The 20155-nt window shown below is 39.7% G+C and overlaps 1 protein-coding gene across 6 annotated transcripts in view; it reads left to right on the forward strand.

The window, feature by feature from the left end:
- Positions 1-20155, forward strand: part of Nfatc3 (nuclear factor of activated T cells 3) — an 84809-nt gene that overhangs the window by 9197 nt on the left and 55457 nt on the right. For 5 of the 6 annotated variants that reach the window (XR_004769273.1, XM_027405891.2, XM_027405894.2 and 2 more), the window contains exons 2-3: positions 12689-13826; positions 18161-18323. Coding sequence is in view for 5 of the 6 variants with exons in the window: in XM_027405891.2 (XP_027261692.1) it covers positions 12689-13826; positions 18161-18323 (1301 nt within the window). In the remaining variant the exon portion in view is untranslated. The remainder of the gene's footprint in view (positions 1-12688; positions 13827-18160; positions 18324-20155) is intronic. The other variant, XM_027405892.2, reaches the window with a different exon arrangement.

The following is a 20155-nucleotide window of genomic DNA, read 5'->3' on the forward strand; positions in this document are numbered from 1 at the left end:
CCTGTTTTAGAGGGATGAGGATACAGGTGTGTGCTGCCACACTTAATGTGGTACTAGAGATTGAGCCCAGAGCCTCCTGTATTTTAGACAAGCACTCTCTACTAACTAAACTGTATCACTACCCCAGAATCTACTTACTGTTAATGACTTACCTTTCAGCAGCATCCATAAAATATCCCTAAAATCATAGTTATTTTTATGGCATAGTCCAAACTCTGCTTTTGAGGTTTGCTTTCTTTTTTCCAGTTAAGTATAATTATAAGGACATTTTTGAAGAGAAATTATACTGTTTGCTTTTCTTCAATCATAAAAACTGATATTAAGGACTGGAAGAGATGGCTCAGTGATTAAGAGTGCTTAATGCTTTTGCAGATGACTGGGGTTTGGCTCCATATGAAAAATTTGCAGCCACCTGTAACTTCAGTTTGTGGGGATTCAATATCCTTCCTGGTCTTCAAGGGTACCTTCAAACATGTGTTTTTGCATACACACAAATGTATGCACACATAATAAAATATATTTTTAAGCTTATTAATTGGAGTGTGTGTGTAGGCGCGTGTGTGTGAGTGTATAGTTAATATTTTCATATGCTAGGGAATGATAAACCAGATACACAGAACCCCTGCTCCAGGGTTTCCTCTGTGTAACAGTCCTGGCTGTCCTGGAACTCACTTTATAGACAAGGCTGCCTGCCACCATTGCTCAGCCAAAATAAAATATTTCCAACTACCAGCCAGCCGTTGGTAGCATAGCCTTTAATGCCAGCACTTGGGAGGCAGATGCAGGCAGATTTTTGGGAGTTTGAGGCCAGCCTGGTCTACAGAGTGAGTTCCAGGACAGGAGAATATTAATATCCAAAGCTACACAGAGAAACCCTATCTTGAAGAAAAACAAAAAACAAACAAAATATTTTATTAAGTAGAGGTGGGGCTGAGGAGGCTATAATATAGTGAAGGTAATCACATTACTCCTAAGAGGTAGGAAACCTGAGTAGGTTGAGCCCTACTTGATAGTATGCTCTAGTTTGGTCATAGCAGTAACATGAATAAGGAAGGTGTTGTTTAAAGCTATCCTAGTGGGTAAGGAGAATAGACACAGCAAACTTGGCAGTAAGCCTGGCTTCTAAAACTGAATCCAAGTCATCAAATTTGCCCTGACATGCCATATGAGGTTCAAGTAACAAAGGAATGAATTTTATTTAGGGAGACTTGAAAGAGACACAAATAAGAGCAAGCTTTTTATGTGTACATATTTATATGATTTTCCTGTTTGCTTGTAGTTGGCAAGCTTTGGGCAAGAGAAACAATTGGAGCTATCAAATTTAAGTAAGATAGCCTATGAATTGATAGCTCACCTTAAGCTAAAATTTGTTTGCACAGTTCTAGTTAACACACTGATATTTGTGTGTGAAAAGGATCTGTAATTTAATGAAAGCCTGAAAATCCCTGACACACTTAAGAAGCAACTTAAAATTTCATTTCCTATAAAATGTACAGCTCCAATATATCTTGCTGCTAGCAACAGGTAAGGGCTCTTGCATCTAAAACATACATTTCAGCTAAGCCTGATGGTTTCATCCTGCAAGTCTAGTATTTGAGAGGCTCAGGCTAGAGGACTGCTGTGAGTTTGAGTCTGACCTTGGCTTCATGGTAAGTTTTAGGTCAGTCTGGGTTTTAGTGTGAGATCCTTTGTCAAACCTTTGCACCTCCTGATTTTTTGTTTTTTTGTTTAGTGCTTTAGGATTTTGTATTTCTTTTGTATTTAATAAGTTGAGATAAATTTTTTATCAGCTTTACTTTTTTATTTTTAATTTTTATTCTTCATACAGTACATCCCTATGGCAGCTTCTCCCTCCACTCCTCCTGGTCCCCTATCACCTCCTGTTTTCCCCAAGTCCACCCACTCCCCCAGAAAAGAGCAGGCCTCCCAGAGACATCAGCCAAACATGGTGTAACAAAATACAATAAGACCAGGTACAAACTCTTACATCAAGGCTGGTTGAGGCAACCCAGGAGGAAAGGGGTCCCAAAAGCAGGCAAAAGAATCAGAGATACCCCACTGTCTGGTGTCATCCCAAAACACCATGCCAATAATCATAACATACATACAGAGGACCTAGCACAGACCCACGTAGGCTCTGCAATTGCCACTTCAGTCTCTGTGAGCCCCTGTGAAACCAGCTTAGATAATTCTGTAGGCCATGTGCTCCCGACATCCTTGACCCCTCTGACTCCCACAGTTCTTCTCCCCTTTTCTGTAGTGTTATTTGAGCTCCAAGGGGAGGGACCCAATGGAGACTTCCAACCTTGCTCTCCACCTAATGTTTTCTGTGGTTTTCTAAATCTGCTCCTGTCAGCTGCAGGAGGCAGCCTCTCTGATGATAGATAACTGGACTAGTCACCAATCTATGAGTGTAGCAGAACATCATTAGGAATCATTTTATTGGTTTTTTGGGGGGTAGAGGAAGATAGCTGTGTTTGGTGCTATCCTAGGTCTGTTAGCTATCCTCCAGTTCCTGGTCATCCAGGCAGTGTTGGCATGGGTTTAGTTATGATACTCTTTATCATAATCAAAAAAATGGATAGAATTATATGAGTTCTAAAGTTGGATTAATTTTAGAGTTATATATGTGTGTATTGAGGTGGGATCTTTCTACATAGCCCTGGTTGTCCTGCAACTGTGTAGACCAGACTGGCCTCAAACTCAACAGACATCAGTCTGCCTCTGCCTCCTGAGTGCTGGCATTAAAGGTGTGTGTCACTATGTCTGGTTCAGATTCTCACATTTTTCATTATTTTTCCTAGACAGGACCTGACCATGGCCTGGGAACATTTGCCTCAAGCTCCCAAATGGGATGACAGGCATGAGCTCCTATGCTTAGATGTCATTCAGAAATTATTAAAGCTAGAAGGTGGTTATATTGAACTAAGTATAATGTTGTCTGCCTTTATGTTTGTTTTTAAATTTCCACAATAAAATCTTTAAAAATCAACACTCAGTCTGGATGTGGTGGTTCATGTCTTTAATCCTAGCACTCAAGAAACAGAAGCAGGTGGATCTCTGTGTGTTCAAATCCAGCCTGGTCTACTTAGTGAGACCCTGTCTCAATAATGATAATAATAAGTCATAATAATAATAATACTCAAAAGCTCTTTAAAATGACAGGATAGGAAAAATGCTCACTTTAGAAAATAATATTGCAAGTGGAAATACTCATGAGACTTTATGCCTCCTTACATAGTGTCACTTGTGGTAAGTTGCCCATGTTCCATTAAATAATTTCTCACTCCTGCCTCTGGTAACCCTAAGTAAATTCGATTCTTCATAGAAAAGAAAAGGAAAAATAAGGGGGGCAGCAGGTATTGGAGAGATGGCTCAGCAGTTAAGAGTACTTGTTGCTCTTGAAGAGGACTCAGGTTCTATTCCCAGCACCCACATGGTGGCTTACAGCCATCTGTAACTTCAGTTCCAGGGGTTCCAGTGCCCTCTTCTGACCTCCAAAGACATCACTTAGTTATCTCTGTAGCCCTGCTTATTTCTAAAGATAGTGTCTTTTTATCTTTTTATGTGACCCAGTCTCATGGTGAGCTCCTGGACTCAAGCAGTTTGGCCTTTTCCTGAGTAGCTGAAACTACAGACGTATATCACTATTGGTGTATGTGTATGCATGCTGTATGTGTGCTGATACACATGTACGTGTGTGTGTGTGTGTGTGTGTGTGTGTGTGTGTGTGTGTGTGTGTGTGTGTGTGTAGGCCAGAGGTTTGTGTCTTTTTATGTAGCTTTTCACTTTTTTTTTTGAGGCAGTGTCTCACTCTGAATGTCCATGCTGGCCTGGAGCTTGTTATATAAACCAGTTGGTGGTGTTGAATTTGGCAGTAGTCCTTTTGGCTTTTCCTGCAGAGTTCTGGGATTACAGATGTGTGCCACCAAACCTGGTTGAATGCTTTATGTGAATTGCCTTGTTTTGTTTTTTGAGACAGGGTTTCTTTGTGTAGACCTGGATGTTCTGGAACTAGCTCTGCAGACCAGGCTGGCCCGAACTCATAGAGATCCTCCTGCTTCTGCCTACCAAGTGCTGGGATTAAAGGTGTGCACCACTGCTGCTAGTCATACAGCTGTTTATTAATGGAACTATGGGAATAAATTATTTTTTCTTATTTTCTATTGCAATATTCTTTTCTGATTCAAACTATAATGTAATTTTTAACAATTTTTCTTATTTGCTTATTTGTTTATGTTTGTGTATGTACATGTCCAGAAGCTAGAGGAGGATGGTGGCAGTCTATTTTACCATGCTCCTTATTCCTTTGAGACAGACTCCTTTTGTCTCAGCTTCCTTAGTATTATAGGCTTGTGTTGCCACACCTGGCTCTTATTTAATCTTAAGTAGGCATGTTTGTTTGTTTTTCCTTTTTTGTTTTTCTTGAATCATGGTTTTGCTCAGCTATTTAGGATGGTTTGAAGCTCACTATACCTCAGGTTTGAGATTCTCAATGTTAGCCTCTGGATAGTTGGGATTAGAGCCATGTGCCACTATGCCTGACTTTTGACTGTTTTAAGTTTTGAAGCTTTTCTCAGCTGTGTGGTGATCTTTGTTACCTGCTTATTACTTAAAATGGGGCACCAAAATTATGTTTTCTAGGCTGGGTGGTGGTGGTGCATGCCTTTGATCCCAGCACTCGGGAGGCAGAGGCAGGCAGATCTCTGTGAGTTTGAGTCCAGCCTGGTCTACAGAGTGAGTTCCAGGACAGCCTCCAAAGCTACACAGAGAAACCCTGTCTCAAAAAAAACCACACACACACACACACACACACACACACACACGTATATTCATACTCCCCTCCACTCCCCCCCCCCACAAGTGATGTTTGCTAACTGCAGGCCTCCTTGTAGGGTTTTTTTTTTTTTTTTTTTTTTTTTTTTTTTTTTTTTACCTTTGAGGTCATTATCTGTAGTTCTCTTTCCTTAGGTTAATTAGATTCCCAAGTGAAAAGTCTGCCAGTCTATTGCCTAGAGAGTATAAGTGTGTTATGCTGTGAACCAAGGGATTAGAAAAGCACTTAGGGTTTCAATATACACGTTTTAGAATGACTTTATTTCATCATCCTGTTTTCAGTATGATTGTCCAGTCATTCTTTCAACTTGTAAGAAAATTTCATTTGCTGCCTAAAGAAAAAGTAGAGTTGGGGAGAACAGTGTTAGTTACTCATTAAAAAACAACTTTGTACCCAGATAGTTTTTTAGTTTGTCTTCACTTCTCCCTAATTCTAGATTTATTTATTGTGGATATATAATATAAAGGACACAGTATAATTGTTATGTAACTTTGTGTCTGTGCCTTTCACTTACAATATTTTCAAGTTTCATTCAAGATGTAGCAGCATTTCTTTTTTGAGGGGAGGAGGGTGTCTGTTTTTCAAGACAGGGTTTCTCTGGGTAGCCCTAGCTGTCTTGGAACTCACTCTGTAGACCAGGCTGCCCTCGAACTCATAGAGATCTAACTGTCTCTGCTTCCTGAGTGCTGGGAATAAAGGCATGCACCACCACCTGGTTTAGCTAGCTTCCTTCCTTCCTTCCTTCCTTCCTTCCTTCCTTCCTTCCTTCCTTCCTTCCTTCCTTCCTAGATTTATTTATTCATGTTTTATGTATATGAGTGCTCTTTTTGCATGTATGCCTGCATGACAGAAGAGGGTATTGGAGAGAAGAGGGCATCAGACCCCATCATAGACAGTTGTGAGCCATTATGTGGTTGATGCTCTCTTCCTTTGGAAAAGCAACCAGTGCTCTTAACCACTGAGTCATCTCTCCAGCCTGAATTTCTTTTTTTTCTTTTCGTTTTTTTATTATTTTTTACATTCCAATTCCAGTTCCTTCCCCCTCCCTCTTTTCCTCACACTCCCTCCACTCCTCCCTCCTCCCATTTGCTCCACGGAGAGGGTGAGACCTCCCATAGGAAGTCTACTAAGTCTGCCCCATCATCTAGTTGAGGCAGGACCAAGGCATCTCTCCACCCCCACACCCCTGTGTCTAGGCTAGGCAGGGTATCTCTCCATATAGAATGTGTTCCACTAAGTCAGTTTGTGCATTAGTGTTAGATCTTGGACCCACTGCTAGTGGCCTCATAAATTGTCCTAGTCGCTCCATTGTCACTTATGTTAAGGGAATCTTGTTCAGTCTTATGCAGGTTCCCCATTTGTCAGACCCGCGTCAGTGATCTCTCAGTAGCTCCAGTCAGCTGATTCTGTGGGTTTCCCCTTCTTAGTCTTGACTCCTTTGTTCATATCTTTGCTCCTCCCTCACTTCAATTGTACTTGAAGAGCTAGTCCCCTTGGTTAGTTGTATATTTCTGCATCTGCTTCCATCTGTTTCTGGAAGAGGATTCAAGTTTCTCTGGGGTTATGGATTGTAGGCTGGGTATCTTTTATTTTATGTCTGGTATCCACTTACAAGTGAGTACATACTATATTTGTCTTTCTGGTTTTTGGGTTACCTCACTTAGGATGATTTTTTTCTAATTCTATCCATTTGCCTTCAAATTTTAAGATGTCATTGTTTCTTGCTGCTGAGTAGTAAGTACTCCATTGTGTAAATATACCATATTTTCTTTATTCTTTAGTGTGGGGAATCTAGGATGGCTCAAAAATCTGGCTATTACAAATAATGTTGCTATGGACATTGTTGAGCAAATATCCTTGGGTTGTGAATGTGCCTCCTTTGGGTATATGCCCAGCAGTGGTATTGCAGGGTCTTGAGGTAGGTTGATCCCTAGTTTTCTGAAATATCGTGATACTGATTTCCACAGCGGCTGTACAAGCTTTTACTCCTACCAGCAATGGAGGAGTGTCCCCCTTTCTCCACATCCTGTCCAGCATAAGCTGTCATTGGTGTTTTTGATTTTAGCCATTCTGAAGATGTAAGGTGGAAGCTCAGAGTGGTTTTGATTTGCATTTCCCTGATGACTAAGAATGTTGAACATTTCCTTAAGTGCCTTTCTGCCATTTGAGATTGTTCTGCTGAGAATTCTGTATTTAGATCTGTACCCTTTTTTTATTTGAATTACCAAATTTCTTTTTCTTTTTTTTTTTCTTTCTTTCTTTCTTTTCTTTTCTTTTTTTTTTTTTTTGGTTTTTCGAGACAGGGTTTCTCTGTGTAGTTTTGGAGGCTGTCCTGGCACTTGCTCTGGTTGCTCTGGAGACCAGGCTGGCCTGGAACTCACAGAGATCCTCCTACCTCTGCCTCCTGAGTGCTGGATTAAAGGTGTGCGCCACCAACACCCGGCTGGATTACCAAATTTCTTAATGAGAAAGATTCTTACTACTTACTATGTTGCTTCAGTCTGCTAAGTAGCTTGGATTGCAGTTGTGTAACACTACAATAGGTTTTATTTGTTCTTCCTTACTATATTTCATTGAATATACCAGAGTTTGATTATCCATCAATCTGTTGAGAATGATCTGATTTTTTTTTCACCCTTTGGCCATTTTAAATAACACTGTTACAAACAAATGTATGCAAGCTTTTTTTTTTATTTCATCATAGACTATATTCTGTTAATGTAATTTGATATACATATATAATATATGTGTATATACATCCATTATATATACATTTATATAATATATAATATTATATGTATACTCATTATATATATATATTATGTATAATTTCCCACACTTTGTCAGACCTTACTTTTTTTTTTATTTAGAGAATACTTTATTAGTTTTTTTAACCAAACCCACGTAGATAAGATCTTACATATTTAATACTGTGCGTTATTCCTGTACAAATGGGAAAAAATTAAGTTCAACATTTCTTGACCAATATGGCTGTTAATTTCTGTACAATGCCAACTCAACACGGTAAACTGGGATACTTTTTCCAAAGTTGACAGCACAGCTAAAGTTTCCAAAAATTCAAATTATATATATATATATATATATATATATATATATATATATATGTTATGCATCAATAGCAGCAACAGCTTTTCCAGGTTCTGCAGTCATTTGAACAAAATTGTAGAGACATCCAGCACATTCCATTAAAAAAAAAAAGTAAAAAACAAAATCCCAGAAAACAGCACAGTTCTATTATTCTTGTGGTACCTGGCACCATTTTTTTTTTTTTTTTAAATTAGCTTCTCAATCATCATCTGGAAGGAAACCATTCTGAGCAACACCATTAAAAACAGCTCTGATAAAGCACAGTCACTACTATGTATCATAAAGCAGGTACACATATGAGTGACTACATATCATGTTTGTCTTTTCTTTGAGTTCCATCCATTTGCCTGCAAATTTCAAGATTCCATTGTTTTTTTCTGCTGAGTAGTACTCCATTGTGTAAATGTACCACATTTTCTCTATCCATTCTTCAGTTGAGGGGCATCTAGGCTGCTTCCAGTTTCTGGCTATTACAAATAAGCAAGTTCTTATATAGACATATTTTCATTCTCATGAATATATAACTGGGAAGAAGTGTTTAATCCATAGTCATTCCTTTTGTTGTTTTTGCTTTTTGAGATTTTGCTCAGACTGTTCTGGAACTCACTATGTAGCTCAGGCTGGCCTTGAACTTGTGCCAATCTTCCTGCCTTAACCTCTTGATTACTGGAATTTCAGATATGAGCCAATGTGCCTTTCTAAAAATTTGGAAGCAGAGCTGTATTGAGGAGCCTGGTGTTTATAGCCAACGGTGATCTAGGATTTCTAATCTTCCTGACACTACCTCCCTGTGCTGTGGTTATTAGCCATGTACTGCCAGGTTGATCTTGCTTACTTATTGATTGATTGTTGTAGTTGTTTTTTGTTTTGTTTTCTTTTGGTTTTAGAGACAGGGTTTCTCTGTGAAGCTTTGGAGCCTATCCTGGCACTTGCTCTGTAGATCAGGCTGGCCTGGAACTCACAGAGATCACCTGTTTCTGCCTCCAAAGTGCTGGGATTAAAGGCGTGAACCACCAGTGCCCGGCGTAGTTGTTATTTTTGTTTTGAGACAGTCTTGTTATATATGACTCAGCCATCCAACTGCTGGGATTATTGGTGTTTGCCATGGGGCAGAGGCAGCAGATCACTGTAAATTCAACCCCAGATTGGTAGGGGTTGTAGATAGAGAGTTGTAGGTCAGCTTTGTGTACATGGCAGTTTGCAGACTTGTTAGGGATTAATGGTGCGACACTCCCTCCCCCACACTTCTCTATCTCAAAAACAAAACAAAAAGGCCTGGGTTTATAGCTTGGTATAGAATGTTTGCCCAGTATTTGTAAAGCCCTAGGTTCAGTCCTGAGTATCATAAAACAAGAAAACTGTATTACTGTGTCCCAAGCAGCAGTTGTTGTATTGTCCACTTAGGTTGTATCAGCTTAGGTTGTATTGTCCAAGTTACTCTTCTCTATCTTTGTGGGACAATAACCATGAACAGCACATAATTGAATGTGGCCAAGTTCCAATAAAATTTTATTTATAGAAATCAGAATTTGAATCACATTATTATATCTCATAAAAACAGTTTCTTTAAAAAAAACATTCTTAGTTTATAGGTTGTCAATAAAAAAACAAACAAACAAACAAAAAACCCCAGGTGGTAGGACAGATTTGTCTAACAAGATATCTGTGTTCTCCAGATTACCATTTGCTTTCCTAGGGCCCTCTGGTGGCTGATAGAACATTTTAAAAACTCATATAAGTCTTGAGATAGTTCTGGAGCATTGTGATGTCTAGAGTTGTAAATCTTAGGACTGTTAAGGTATGGCTGGAGTGGCTGCCATCATTTTCAGAGTTGGGACTTCCAGACATATAGGAAAAAGATGAAGCAGTAGTATATTATCTTTTGTATTCATATATATCTTTGTACTACTTTCAGACATTGTTTGTGTGAGTGTCCATGCTCCCATGTACAAGGAGGCTAGTGGAGGATGTGTCAGTTGTTTCCCCTATTGCTGTTCACCATAAAGCCTTGAGACAGGGTCTCTCGCTGAACTTGAAGCTCACTATTTCACCTAACCTGGCTTGCCTCCTGGGAATTCCTGAGACCTGCCTGACTCTCAGCTCTCAGTGCTGAGGTTACAGACACATGCCGACATACTCACCTCTTTTTACTCAATGAGCCATTTCTACAGCCTCAAGAACATCATTTATGTATTTTTTTTAATCTACTGTTTACTTGGAGGAAGATATGAATTTCAGCATTAATCAACCACTGAAATAACATTGGTATTACATTACATTAAAACAAAACTATAAAGTCTTTCATGGGTGATTTCCACTCAAAAAATAAGAATATACTTCTAAGTAAAAATTAGTATTTTTAAGAACTGGATTATAAGATGATGAAGAATATAGTAGTTGGTAGTATAGTTAAGTCTCTCGAAGTACGTGTTTAGTATTAAATATTCTAGCAAAGGGTGGATTTTATCTTACTTTATTCTTATTTGTTTTGAGACAGGGTTTTTCTTTGTAGCCAAGGCTAGCCTTAAACTCTTAAATTCCACTGCCCAAGCTAGAGTGCTGAGATGCCCCCAGGCCTAGCTAGGGAATAAATTAAAAATTCTAAATTTATGAATATTGGTAATCAACTATAAGTTAAAATCCTCAATCAGTTATTTTCTGTTTAGGCTAAAGATCTAGTGGTAGCTGGCTTTTTTGTTTTAATTTATTTTATGTGTGTGGATGTCTTGCCTCATATGTGTCTTTGTACCAGCAGAAGAGGACATTGGATCCCCTGGGACTGGATTTTCAGACACATATAAGCTGCTAATGGGTTCTGGGAATCAAATTAAACCCAGACACTGGGTGTGTAGGCACAGGACTTATAATTCGAGACCTTGGGAGGCAGAGGCAGGAAGATCTTTGTGAATTTAAGGCCAGTCTGGTCTACATAGTGAGTTCCAGGACAGCCAGAGCTACATAGTCTCAAATAAACCCCTCTCAAACAAACAAAAAACTCAAAATCAAATCAAACCCTGATTCTCTAGAAGAGCAGCCAGTGCTCTCTCCCTCCCCATCCCGCCCCCATCCAGTGGCTTTTGTAACCTGATCTTCTGTGTGTAAACACGAATTCTTGATGATAATGACTACAGAGAAGAAGATATCTGTGTTAATTATATACACTTAAGAGACATGTTACATTTTATTGCAAGGAAACTGAGACCTACAGAATGTGAATGGTGTGAATAAAAGTCAAAATTAATGGTAGGGTAGTACAAACAACAACAAACCATACCCCCACCAAAAATTAGTAAAAACCTACCATTGTTTTTGAGACAATCTGATTGTGAAAATCAAACTTGCTGCTTGGCCTGCCTGGACTAGAGCTGGTGATCTTTCTGTTTCCCAAATTCCAGGATTTTAAGTATGAACCATCACTCCCTCCCAACCCCCCAAGGTGCTTTTCTTTCTCTTTTTTCCCTCCAGGCAGGGTTGTGTAGCCCTGACTGTCCTGGAACTCATTCTGTAGATCAGACTGGCCTTGAACTCAGTGACCTACCTGAGCCTCCTGAGTGCTGGGATTAAAGGTGTGCACCACAACCACCCAACTCCCCAGGTGCTTTTTAAAGAATGTTTCATTCCTTCTAAACCAGCAATTGCCAGATATAGCACTATCATTTAAAAAAAAATCTATCATTAAAAAAATTCTTGCAGGGGGTCCCAGCACTCAAGAGGCAAATGCAGGTGAATCTTTGTGAATTTGAGGCCAGATTGGTCTACATAGTGAGTTTCAGGACAGCCAGGGCTACACAGAAAAACTCTGTCTCAAAAAACCAAAAAGAAAAAAAAATTGGGGGCGGGGGAGGCTTGAGAAATGCATCAGTGTTGAAAGCCCCTGCTGTACTTCAGAGGATCTAGGTTCTGTTCCTAGTACCCACAAAGTGACTTACAACCTTTTGAATTCTAGTTCCAGGAGATCTGATACCACCTGTGCATATGTATAAATGCAGGCAGACACACCAAAAATGAAAATAATAAAATGTCTGAAATTTTTAAATTAAGTTCAGGTGTTCCATCCCATCCTCTTCCCCCCTCCCCTGTCTCCACCCCCCTCCAATGTGGTGGTGGTGTGAGTGTGCACAAGAGTTGGTTTTCTCCTATTGTGTGGGTCCCAGAGGTTGAGTTCATACCATTGGGTTTGGCAGCAAAGCACCTTTACACCTACTAAGCCATCTTGTTGGCCCAATTTATATTATTTTATAGGTTCTGTGGCTTTAATTTTTTTAATTTGTGTGTTTGATAGTATATAGATACACACTATACCTTTTATAAAAAAAAAAAAAAACACTGCTCTCAGATAATTTTTGGAAATGTAGAAGTAGAGAAAAAGAATGTCACATAATTACATATTTCTATATATAATATCCATGCATAGCTGCAAAAATATATGTATTTTTAAGTCACCTTTGTTGTTGAGATGTGGTCTGATCACATAGTTTAAGCTGGCCTGAAACTCACTATTTAGCTAAAATAGGCATTGAATGCTCAGTAAGCCTTCTGCCTGTGTGTTGCAATAAACAGATAGAATCACTGTGCCCAACCCTTTCTAGGAGCTAATGACATGCATTTTGGTGTCCAATTTTTTTTTCAGGATTGTTATTGCTTTTTCATCTACTAATTTATACACTTGAATTTTCTAATTTCTTTTATTGACTTTTTTGGTTGTGGTGGTTTTTTCTTTTGTTTTTTTCTTCCCTTTCATAGATCTTGAGCCTGATGATTGTGCATCCATTTACATCTTTAATGTAGATCCACCTCCATCTACCTTAAACTCATCACTTGGCTTACCACATCATGGATTGCTGCAATCTCATTCTTCTGTTTTGTCACCATCATTTCAGCTCCAAGGTCACAAAAATTATGAAGGAACTGGTGATATTTCTGAATCTAAATATAGCCCATTAGGTGGTTCCAAACCCTTTGAGTGCCCAAGTATTCAAATTACATCCATCTCTCCTAACTGTCATCAAGGAACTGATGTACATGAAGATGACCTACAGATAAATGACCCAGAAAGGGAATATTTGGAAAGACCTTCTAGAGATCATCTCTATCTTCCACTTGAGCCATCCTACCGGGAATCTTCCTTTAGTCCTAGTCCTGCCAGCAGCATTTCTTCTAGGAGCTGGTTCTCAGATGCATCTTCTTGTGAATCTCTCTCACACATTTATGATGATGTGGACTCAGAGTTGAATGAAGCTGCTGCTCGGTTTACTCTTGGCTCACCTCTGACTTCTCCAGGTGGCTCTCCAGGAGGCTGTCCTGGAGAAGACTCCTGGCAGCAACAGTATGGACCTGGACACTCCTTGTCACCTAGGCAATCTCCTTGCCACTCTCCTAGATCCAGTATCACTGATGAGAATTGGCTGAGCCCCAGACCAGCCTCAGGACCCTCATCAAGGCCCACTTCTCCCTGTGGTAAACGACGGCACTCGAGTGCTGAAGTATGTTATGCTGGTTCCCTTTCTCCCCATCACTCACCTGTTCCATCCCCTGGCCACTCCCCTAGGGGAAGTGTAACAGAAGATACCTGGCTTACTGCTTCTGTCCACACTGGATCAGGCCTTGGCCCCGCACCTTTCCCATTTCAGTACTGTGTGGAGACTGATATCCCTTTGAAAACAAGGAAGACTTCTGAAGATCAAGCTGTCATACTATCAGGAAAATTAGAGATCTGTTCAGATGATCAAGGGAGCTTATCACCATCCCGGGAGACTTCAGTAGATGATGCCCTTGGATCTCCATATGCTTTAAAGAAAGATTCATCTGGTGACCAATTTCTTTCAGTTCCTTCACCCTTTACCTGGAGCAAACCAAAGCCTGGCCACACCCCTGTTTTTCGGTGAGTTGATAGAAATGGCTGCTGATCGTTTTGTTTTTGTTTTTGTTTTTGTTTTCATGCTTACAGGTCATTTGCATTCTCTAACTACATTATCTGTCTGTGTTTGACTACCTCTCATTCCATTTTTTCCTTCTCTCTCTCTTCCCCTCTCCTCCCCTTTCCCTTCCTTCTTGCTCCTTCCTTCTCTTTCGATTCTCCCTGCCCTCATCTTCCTTGTTCTTCATTTTTTAAAAAAATAAATTCTACCAGCCCAAAAACTTAGAAGTCTTTTATTTCCCTTTAAATCTTAAAAATGTTTTTAAATTCGCTAAAGTTACATTTAAAAGTGTATAAATGGGGCCAGCCATTGGTGGCGCACGCCTTTAATCCCAGCACTCGGGAGGCAGAGGCAGGCGGGTCTCTGTGAGTTCCAGGCCAGCCTGGTCTCCAGGATGGGCTCCAAAGCTACACAGAGAAACCCTGTCTCAAAAAAAAAAAAAAAAAAAAAAAAAAAAAAGTGTATAAATGAAGAAAAATATAGGTGATGGATTGTAGATAATAGTAAACAACATTTAAGGATCCCTACAAGGAATTTCCTTATATAGAAAAGATTGTTGTACAGGTGGGTTATAGTATGAATTATATTACTAATAAATTAACAGGGAATTTTCATAGTTTGAAGAAGTATGTGTGTGGATGCATGTGTGCGTGTTCATGTGGAGGCCAGAAGATAGCTAAGGTTCCTCCAGAGAACCATTGGTGTTTTGCCTGCATGTATGTCTATGTGAGGGTATTAGACCTTGGAGTAATGGCAGTTAGTTGTTAGCTGCTCTGGAAGAGCAGTCAGTGCTCTCAACCACTGAGCTGTCTCTCCAGCCCCCATACTCAACAAGATTAGAAAAAACAAAATCCCAACTTTATTGTTGTATGTATGAACACTTGTGAAGGATGTGTATAAATGTGGGTGGGCATGTGTGCCATGCTCTGTGTGTGGTGCTCAGAGAACAACTTTCTGGAGTTGATTTGTTCCTTCCACCTTTGTATGGGTTCTGTGGATTGAACTGAAGTTCTTACGCTTGCATAGCACGGCAAGCACTTTGCTGACAGAGTTCTCCTCTAGCTTTGTCCTATTAATAGCAAGCATTTCCCCCACAATTTATTTACTTTTAAAAGCTTATTTGATTGAGACAGTGTCTTGTTATATTGCTTGTGTTGACCATGCAGAACTAAAATGTGTGGTCCTACTGCTCCAGCCTCCCAAAGTAGTTAGTTGGCACTATAGTTTCATGCTATTGTGCTTGGCCTTCCTAACCTAACTTTTTTTTTTTTTTTTTTTTTTTAACCTTTCAGCAATCTTTCTTTCTTTCATTGAGACCGGGCCTTATGTAGCTCAGACTGGTTTCCAATTTGCTATATAACCGGTGATGACCTTGAAGTTCTGATCCTCCTGCCTTCACCCCCAAAGTTCTAGGATAAAGGTGTATGTCACTACACTAGTTTTAAGTTGTGCTAGGATTCAAACTCAGGGTTTCTTGTATGCTGCAAGAACTCTACTAACTGAGCTTTGTGTCCATTACTAAGTAATTTTCTAGTTCAGTATTTTCTTTGTGTTTATGTGTACATAAGTGCATGTAGGTGCATGTAGAGGCCAGAGGTTGACACTGGATGTCTTCCTCATTCCTTTTTTGCTTCTCTACTTGGTTTTTAAAAGATAAGATCTCACATTGAACCTGGTTGTCTGGAAAGCCCCAGTGATCCTCCAGCCTCTGCCTCCCTCATGCTGGGAATACAGGCTTGGGCCACTGTGCTGGCTTATAATATATTTGTTCTGGGGATTTGAACTAAGGCTCTCCTCATAGAATGGCAAGCACTCTTCTTACTGAACAGTCTCCCAAGCCCTTCTAACATATTCTTTTTTTTCTTCTTCTTTTTTTGTTTTTTTGAGACGGTTTCTCTGTGGCTTTGGAGGCTGTCCTGGAACTAGCTCTTGTAGACCAGGCTGGTCTCGAACTCACAGAGATCCGCCTGCCTCTGCCTCCCAAGTGCTGGGATTAAAGGTGTGCACCACCACCTGTCTCAAAAAACCAAAAATGCTTCCTTCTAACATTTTCAATATTAATATATCTAAAGTAACATTTCAGTCTTTATACTGTTTACATTCTTATTAATCCAGGGAAATACTAACCTTTTTAAACACTCTACAGATGCTTTATGCTTATTCCGGGCAGTTATGCACTGAAAGTAAATTTTTCCTCAAGTCATGGAGGATTGTCTAAGATAATAAGTGGTTTTTCAGAGAGAAGAGTAAAATGATAGGAAGTGGAAGAGGCCACAAGCATAATACATTGATTTCCACAGATCCATACCAAAGGGTGGAGAGATGCATACTGAAAGATATATAAAAATTTAGATTTTAAAGATACTTAGTGTTGGGGCCTGGAGAGATTGTCTAGTGCTTAAGAGTACCTGCTGCTTTTCCAAAATGGAGTTTTGTTGTTGTTGCTGTTGTTGTTGTTTTTTAATTCTGGGTGCCCACCACCTAGCTCCCAAATAAATATGCAGAGACTTATTTATGAATGCTCCAACCTTAGGGTAGCTTCTTTCTAGGCCAGCTTTTCCAACTTAAATTATCCTGTTTCACTTTAACTACTACTTTTTTTTTTCCTTTTTTTTTTTTTTTTTTTGGTTTTTTGAGACAGGGTTTCTCTGTGTAGCTTTAGAGCCTGTCCTGGCACTCATTCTGTAGACCAGGCTGGCCTCAAACTCACAGAGATCTGCCTGTCTCTGCTTCCTGAGTGCTGAGATTAAAGGCGTGCACCACAAACGCCTGGCCACTTTAACTACATTTAGACTTTGGGCTTTTTACCTTTCATCATCATCATCATCATTATTAAAGACAGGGTCTCTCTGTGTAGCTCTCTGGCTGTCCCTCTGTAGACAAGGCTGTTTGAACTCACAGAGATACACCTAACTTTGCCTCCTAAGTACTGGGATTAGAGGCATGAGCCACCTCCGCCTGCTCCTTTCTTTATTCTATATATCTTTTTTCCTTTCTCACTCTGTGGCTGGCTGTGTGGCATCCTTCTCTTCCCCCTTTTCTTGCTCCTCCTCCTCTCTTTTTCTCTCTGGATTTCTCCTATTTATTCTCTCTGTATTCTAGCCCTGCCTATTTCTCTCTCCTACCTACCTATTGGACATTCAGCTCTTTATTAGACCAGATAAATGTTTTAATCAGACAAAACACAACTTTACAGAGTTAAACAAATGAAACATAAAAGAACATAACACATCTTTGTGTCATTAAACAATTATCCCATAGCATAAAAAATGTACTACATCTTAAACTAATATTCCATAACACTAGAAGATCTGGGTTTGATTCCCAGCACCCACATGGCAGCTGACAGCCTTCTGTAACTTCAGCTCCAAGGGATACAATGTCCTCTTTGGCCTTTGAGGTATTAGGCATGAGCATGGTACACAGACATACATGCAGGCAGAACACTCATACACATGAAAAAAAAAAATACTTATTCTTACAAAGCTACTGATACATAGAGAGAGATGAATAAATATCTTTAAGAAACTGAACTACTCCTAAAAGCAGAAACAGTGTATTTTAGTTTCATGTTAAATAATTTTTAAAAATTCATCAAAAAGAATAGTCATTGGGGCGATAGTGGCACACAACTTTAATCCCAGCATTTAGGAAGCAGAAGCAGGTGGATCTCAGCCTGGACTGGAGTTTGAAGTTAGCCTGGTCTACAGAGTGAGTTCCAGGACAGACAGCCAGGACTACACAGAGAAACCCTATCTCAAAGAAAAAAAACCAAAACCAAAAACAAAACAAAAAAAACCAACCAGTTAATTAATTAATTAAAGATGGTCTGTTAAATATGATAGTATTCAGGCATCTATACACTGACCTGCCCTTGGGATTCTGATAGGATATGTCCTCAGCTGCAGCCACTAAGCACCACCTGTGCCCCCCCCTCTCTCTCTGTCTCCCTGTCTCCCTCCCCCTTCTCTGCACGTCTCTGTCTATCCCTTCCCCTTTTCTCTTCTATTGCTCCTGTCCCCAGAGGCCAGTCCCCCCACATACTTTTTTTTTTTCCATTTCCTTTTCCTTAATTAAAAACCCTCCATGTGAGCTCTGTTGCATGGCATCTTTCTCTCTCGGGTGCCACTTCTTAAATTACAACAGAATACCTGCCATAATTTGTAAGTGAAGGTGATTTTGGAATACTTTGTTTATAAACCATTGGGAAAAAAAATACAGGAACTAGTAAAGAGATGCTTGAGTCTCTGCTTGACAATGATAATATGGTGAAATTGTGTGTGTGTTTTGTTTATAGCACATCTTCGTTACCTCCATTAGACTGGCCTTTACCAACTCACTTTGGACAATGTGAATTGAAAATAGAAGTGCAACCTAAAACTCATCATCGAGCCCATTATGAAACTGAAGGTAGCCGAGGGGCAGTGAAAGCCTCTACTGGTGGCCATCCTGTTGTGAAGGTATGAGACTTGTGACCTTTGCTTCATAAATACCATACACATGGTAATGATTGGATGAGTCTGTTGATTTAGTGAAAAGAGAAAAAACTCCAATCTGGAGAGCCTCAGTTTTGTGTGCTTGTTGATATGGCTGTGCTTCTACACTGAATTTTCTTTGTCTAAAAGAAACCTTCCTTACTGACTTTTTATCTGGGGAAAGAAGATAAGATGGTAATGAACAAATTGCTGTGTTTTTTATTTTTAAAAACGTATATTGTGCTGGGCAGTGGTGGCCAGCACTTGGTAGGCAGAGGCAGGCAAATCTCTGAGTTTGAGGCCAGCCTGGTCTACAGAGGGAGTTCTAGGACAGCCAGGACAACACAGAGAAACCCTGTCTTGGAAAACACACACAAACAAACAAAAAAGAGCATATGTGTTTAAATGCTCATTTAAAATATAAGTGATACAGAAAATGACTCAGTGGAGAAAGAACATGTTTTGTAAACATGAAAACTTGAGTTTGAATTTCCAACAATGACTTTAAAAGCCAGCCGTGACTGCTGCATATGCTTGTAACTCTCGGTATTAGGGAATAGAGATAGACTGACTTCAGGACTTTTCTGGCCAGCCAGCCTAGCCTAGTCAAAAGAGCCAGCTTCAGGCTCAGTGAGAGAATGTGTTACAAGGCAATAAGGCAGAGAGTGATAAAGGAACCACATGTACATTCACATCATGCCATACACATGTATACACATGCAGATTTAAGTTATGCAGAAAGGAGAAAGAATAATGCACTACATAATCCAAAATTTGTCACTCTGAAAATAAGCAACATTTGGTAACATTTTAGTGACATTTACTTTTCTTTCTCCCCCACCTTTCTCTTGAATATATATTTAATAGAAGACTAGAAAGATAAATTAACATTTTAAAATTTATGTGCCTGTATCTCCTGAAACTGGAGTTGTGAGCTGCAGGGTGTGGGTGTTTAGAACTGAACCCAAGTCCTCTGTAAGAACAAGTGTTTTAACCACTAAGCCATTCTCCAGCCTCATTTTTTTTCCCTTTTTTTTGAGGGGGGGCAAGTTCAAGACAGGGTTTCTCTGTAACAATCCTGGCTGTCTTGGAACTCCCTCTGTAGACCAGACAGACTGGCCTCGAACTCACAGAGACTAACCTCTGTCTCCTGGGTCCTAGGTTAAAGTTGTGTGCCACCACCACCTGTCATTAATTTTGTTATGATAGTGGGTTAGTAAACTTTCTATCACTGTAATACCATACATGAGATTGTATCAAGGAAGGGCTTATTTTGGCTCAGTTTTAGAGATTTCAATCCTGTTGATTGGTTCTCTTAAGCCATGGTGGGGGCACATGGCAGAGGAAGACTCTCACCTCATAGAGTCTAGGGGCTAAAGAGGTGGCTCAGCGGTTAAGAGCACTGGCTGCTCTTTTAGAGAACCTGGGTTCATTTCCCAGCACCCACATGGCAGCTTACCACTGTCTATAACTCCAGTTCCATTGGATCCAACACCCTCACACAAGATGTATATGCAGACAAAACACTAATTCAGATAAAATAAAAATAAGTAAATCATTAAAAAGAAATGCCCCCAACCATGTTCCAGTTTTTTTCCCAGCTAACCCACACTGTTTAAAGTTTCTGCCACTTCCTAATAGCATGACAGATTGGCAACCAGTGGTTTAATAAATAGACCTTTGGAGGAAATGTACATAAACCATAGCAGATGGAATTATACTAAACATTTTGTGATTAAAATATTAATTTTCTTTTAACTTAACTAGAATACAAATTATGTAAAGCTTGCTTATTTTGTATGTTTCAAGTACATCTC

The sequence above is a fragment of the Cricetulus griseus genome, chromosome 3, assembly GCF_003668045.3.
Source record: "Cricetulus griseus strain 17A/GY chromosome 3, alternate assembly CriGri-PICRH-1.0, whole genome shotgun sequence".
Taxonomy (NCBI): domain Eukaryota; kingdom Metazoa; phylum Chordata; class Mammalia; order Rodentia; family Cricetidae; genus Cricetulus; species Cricetulus griseus.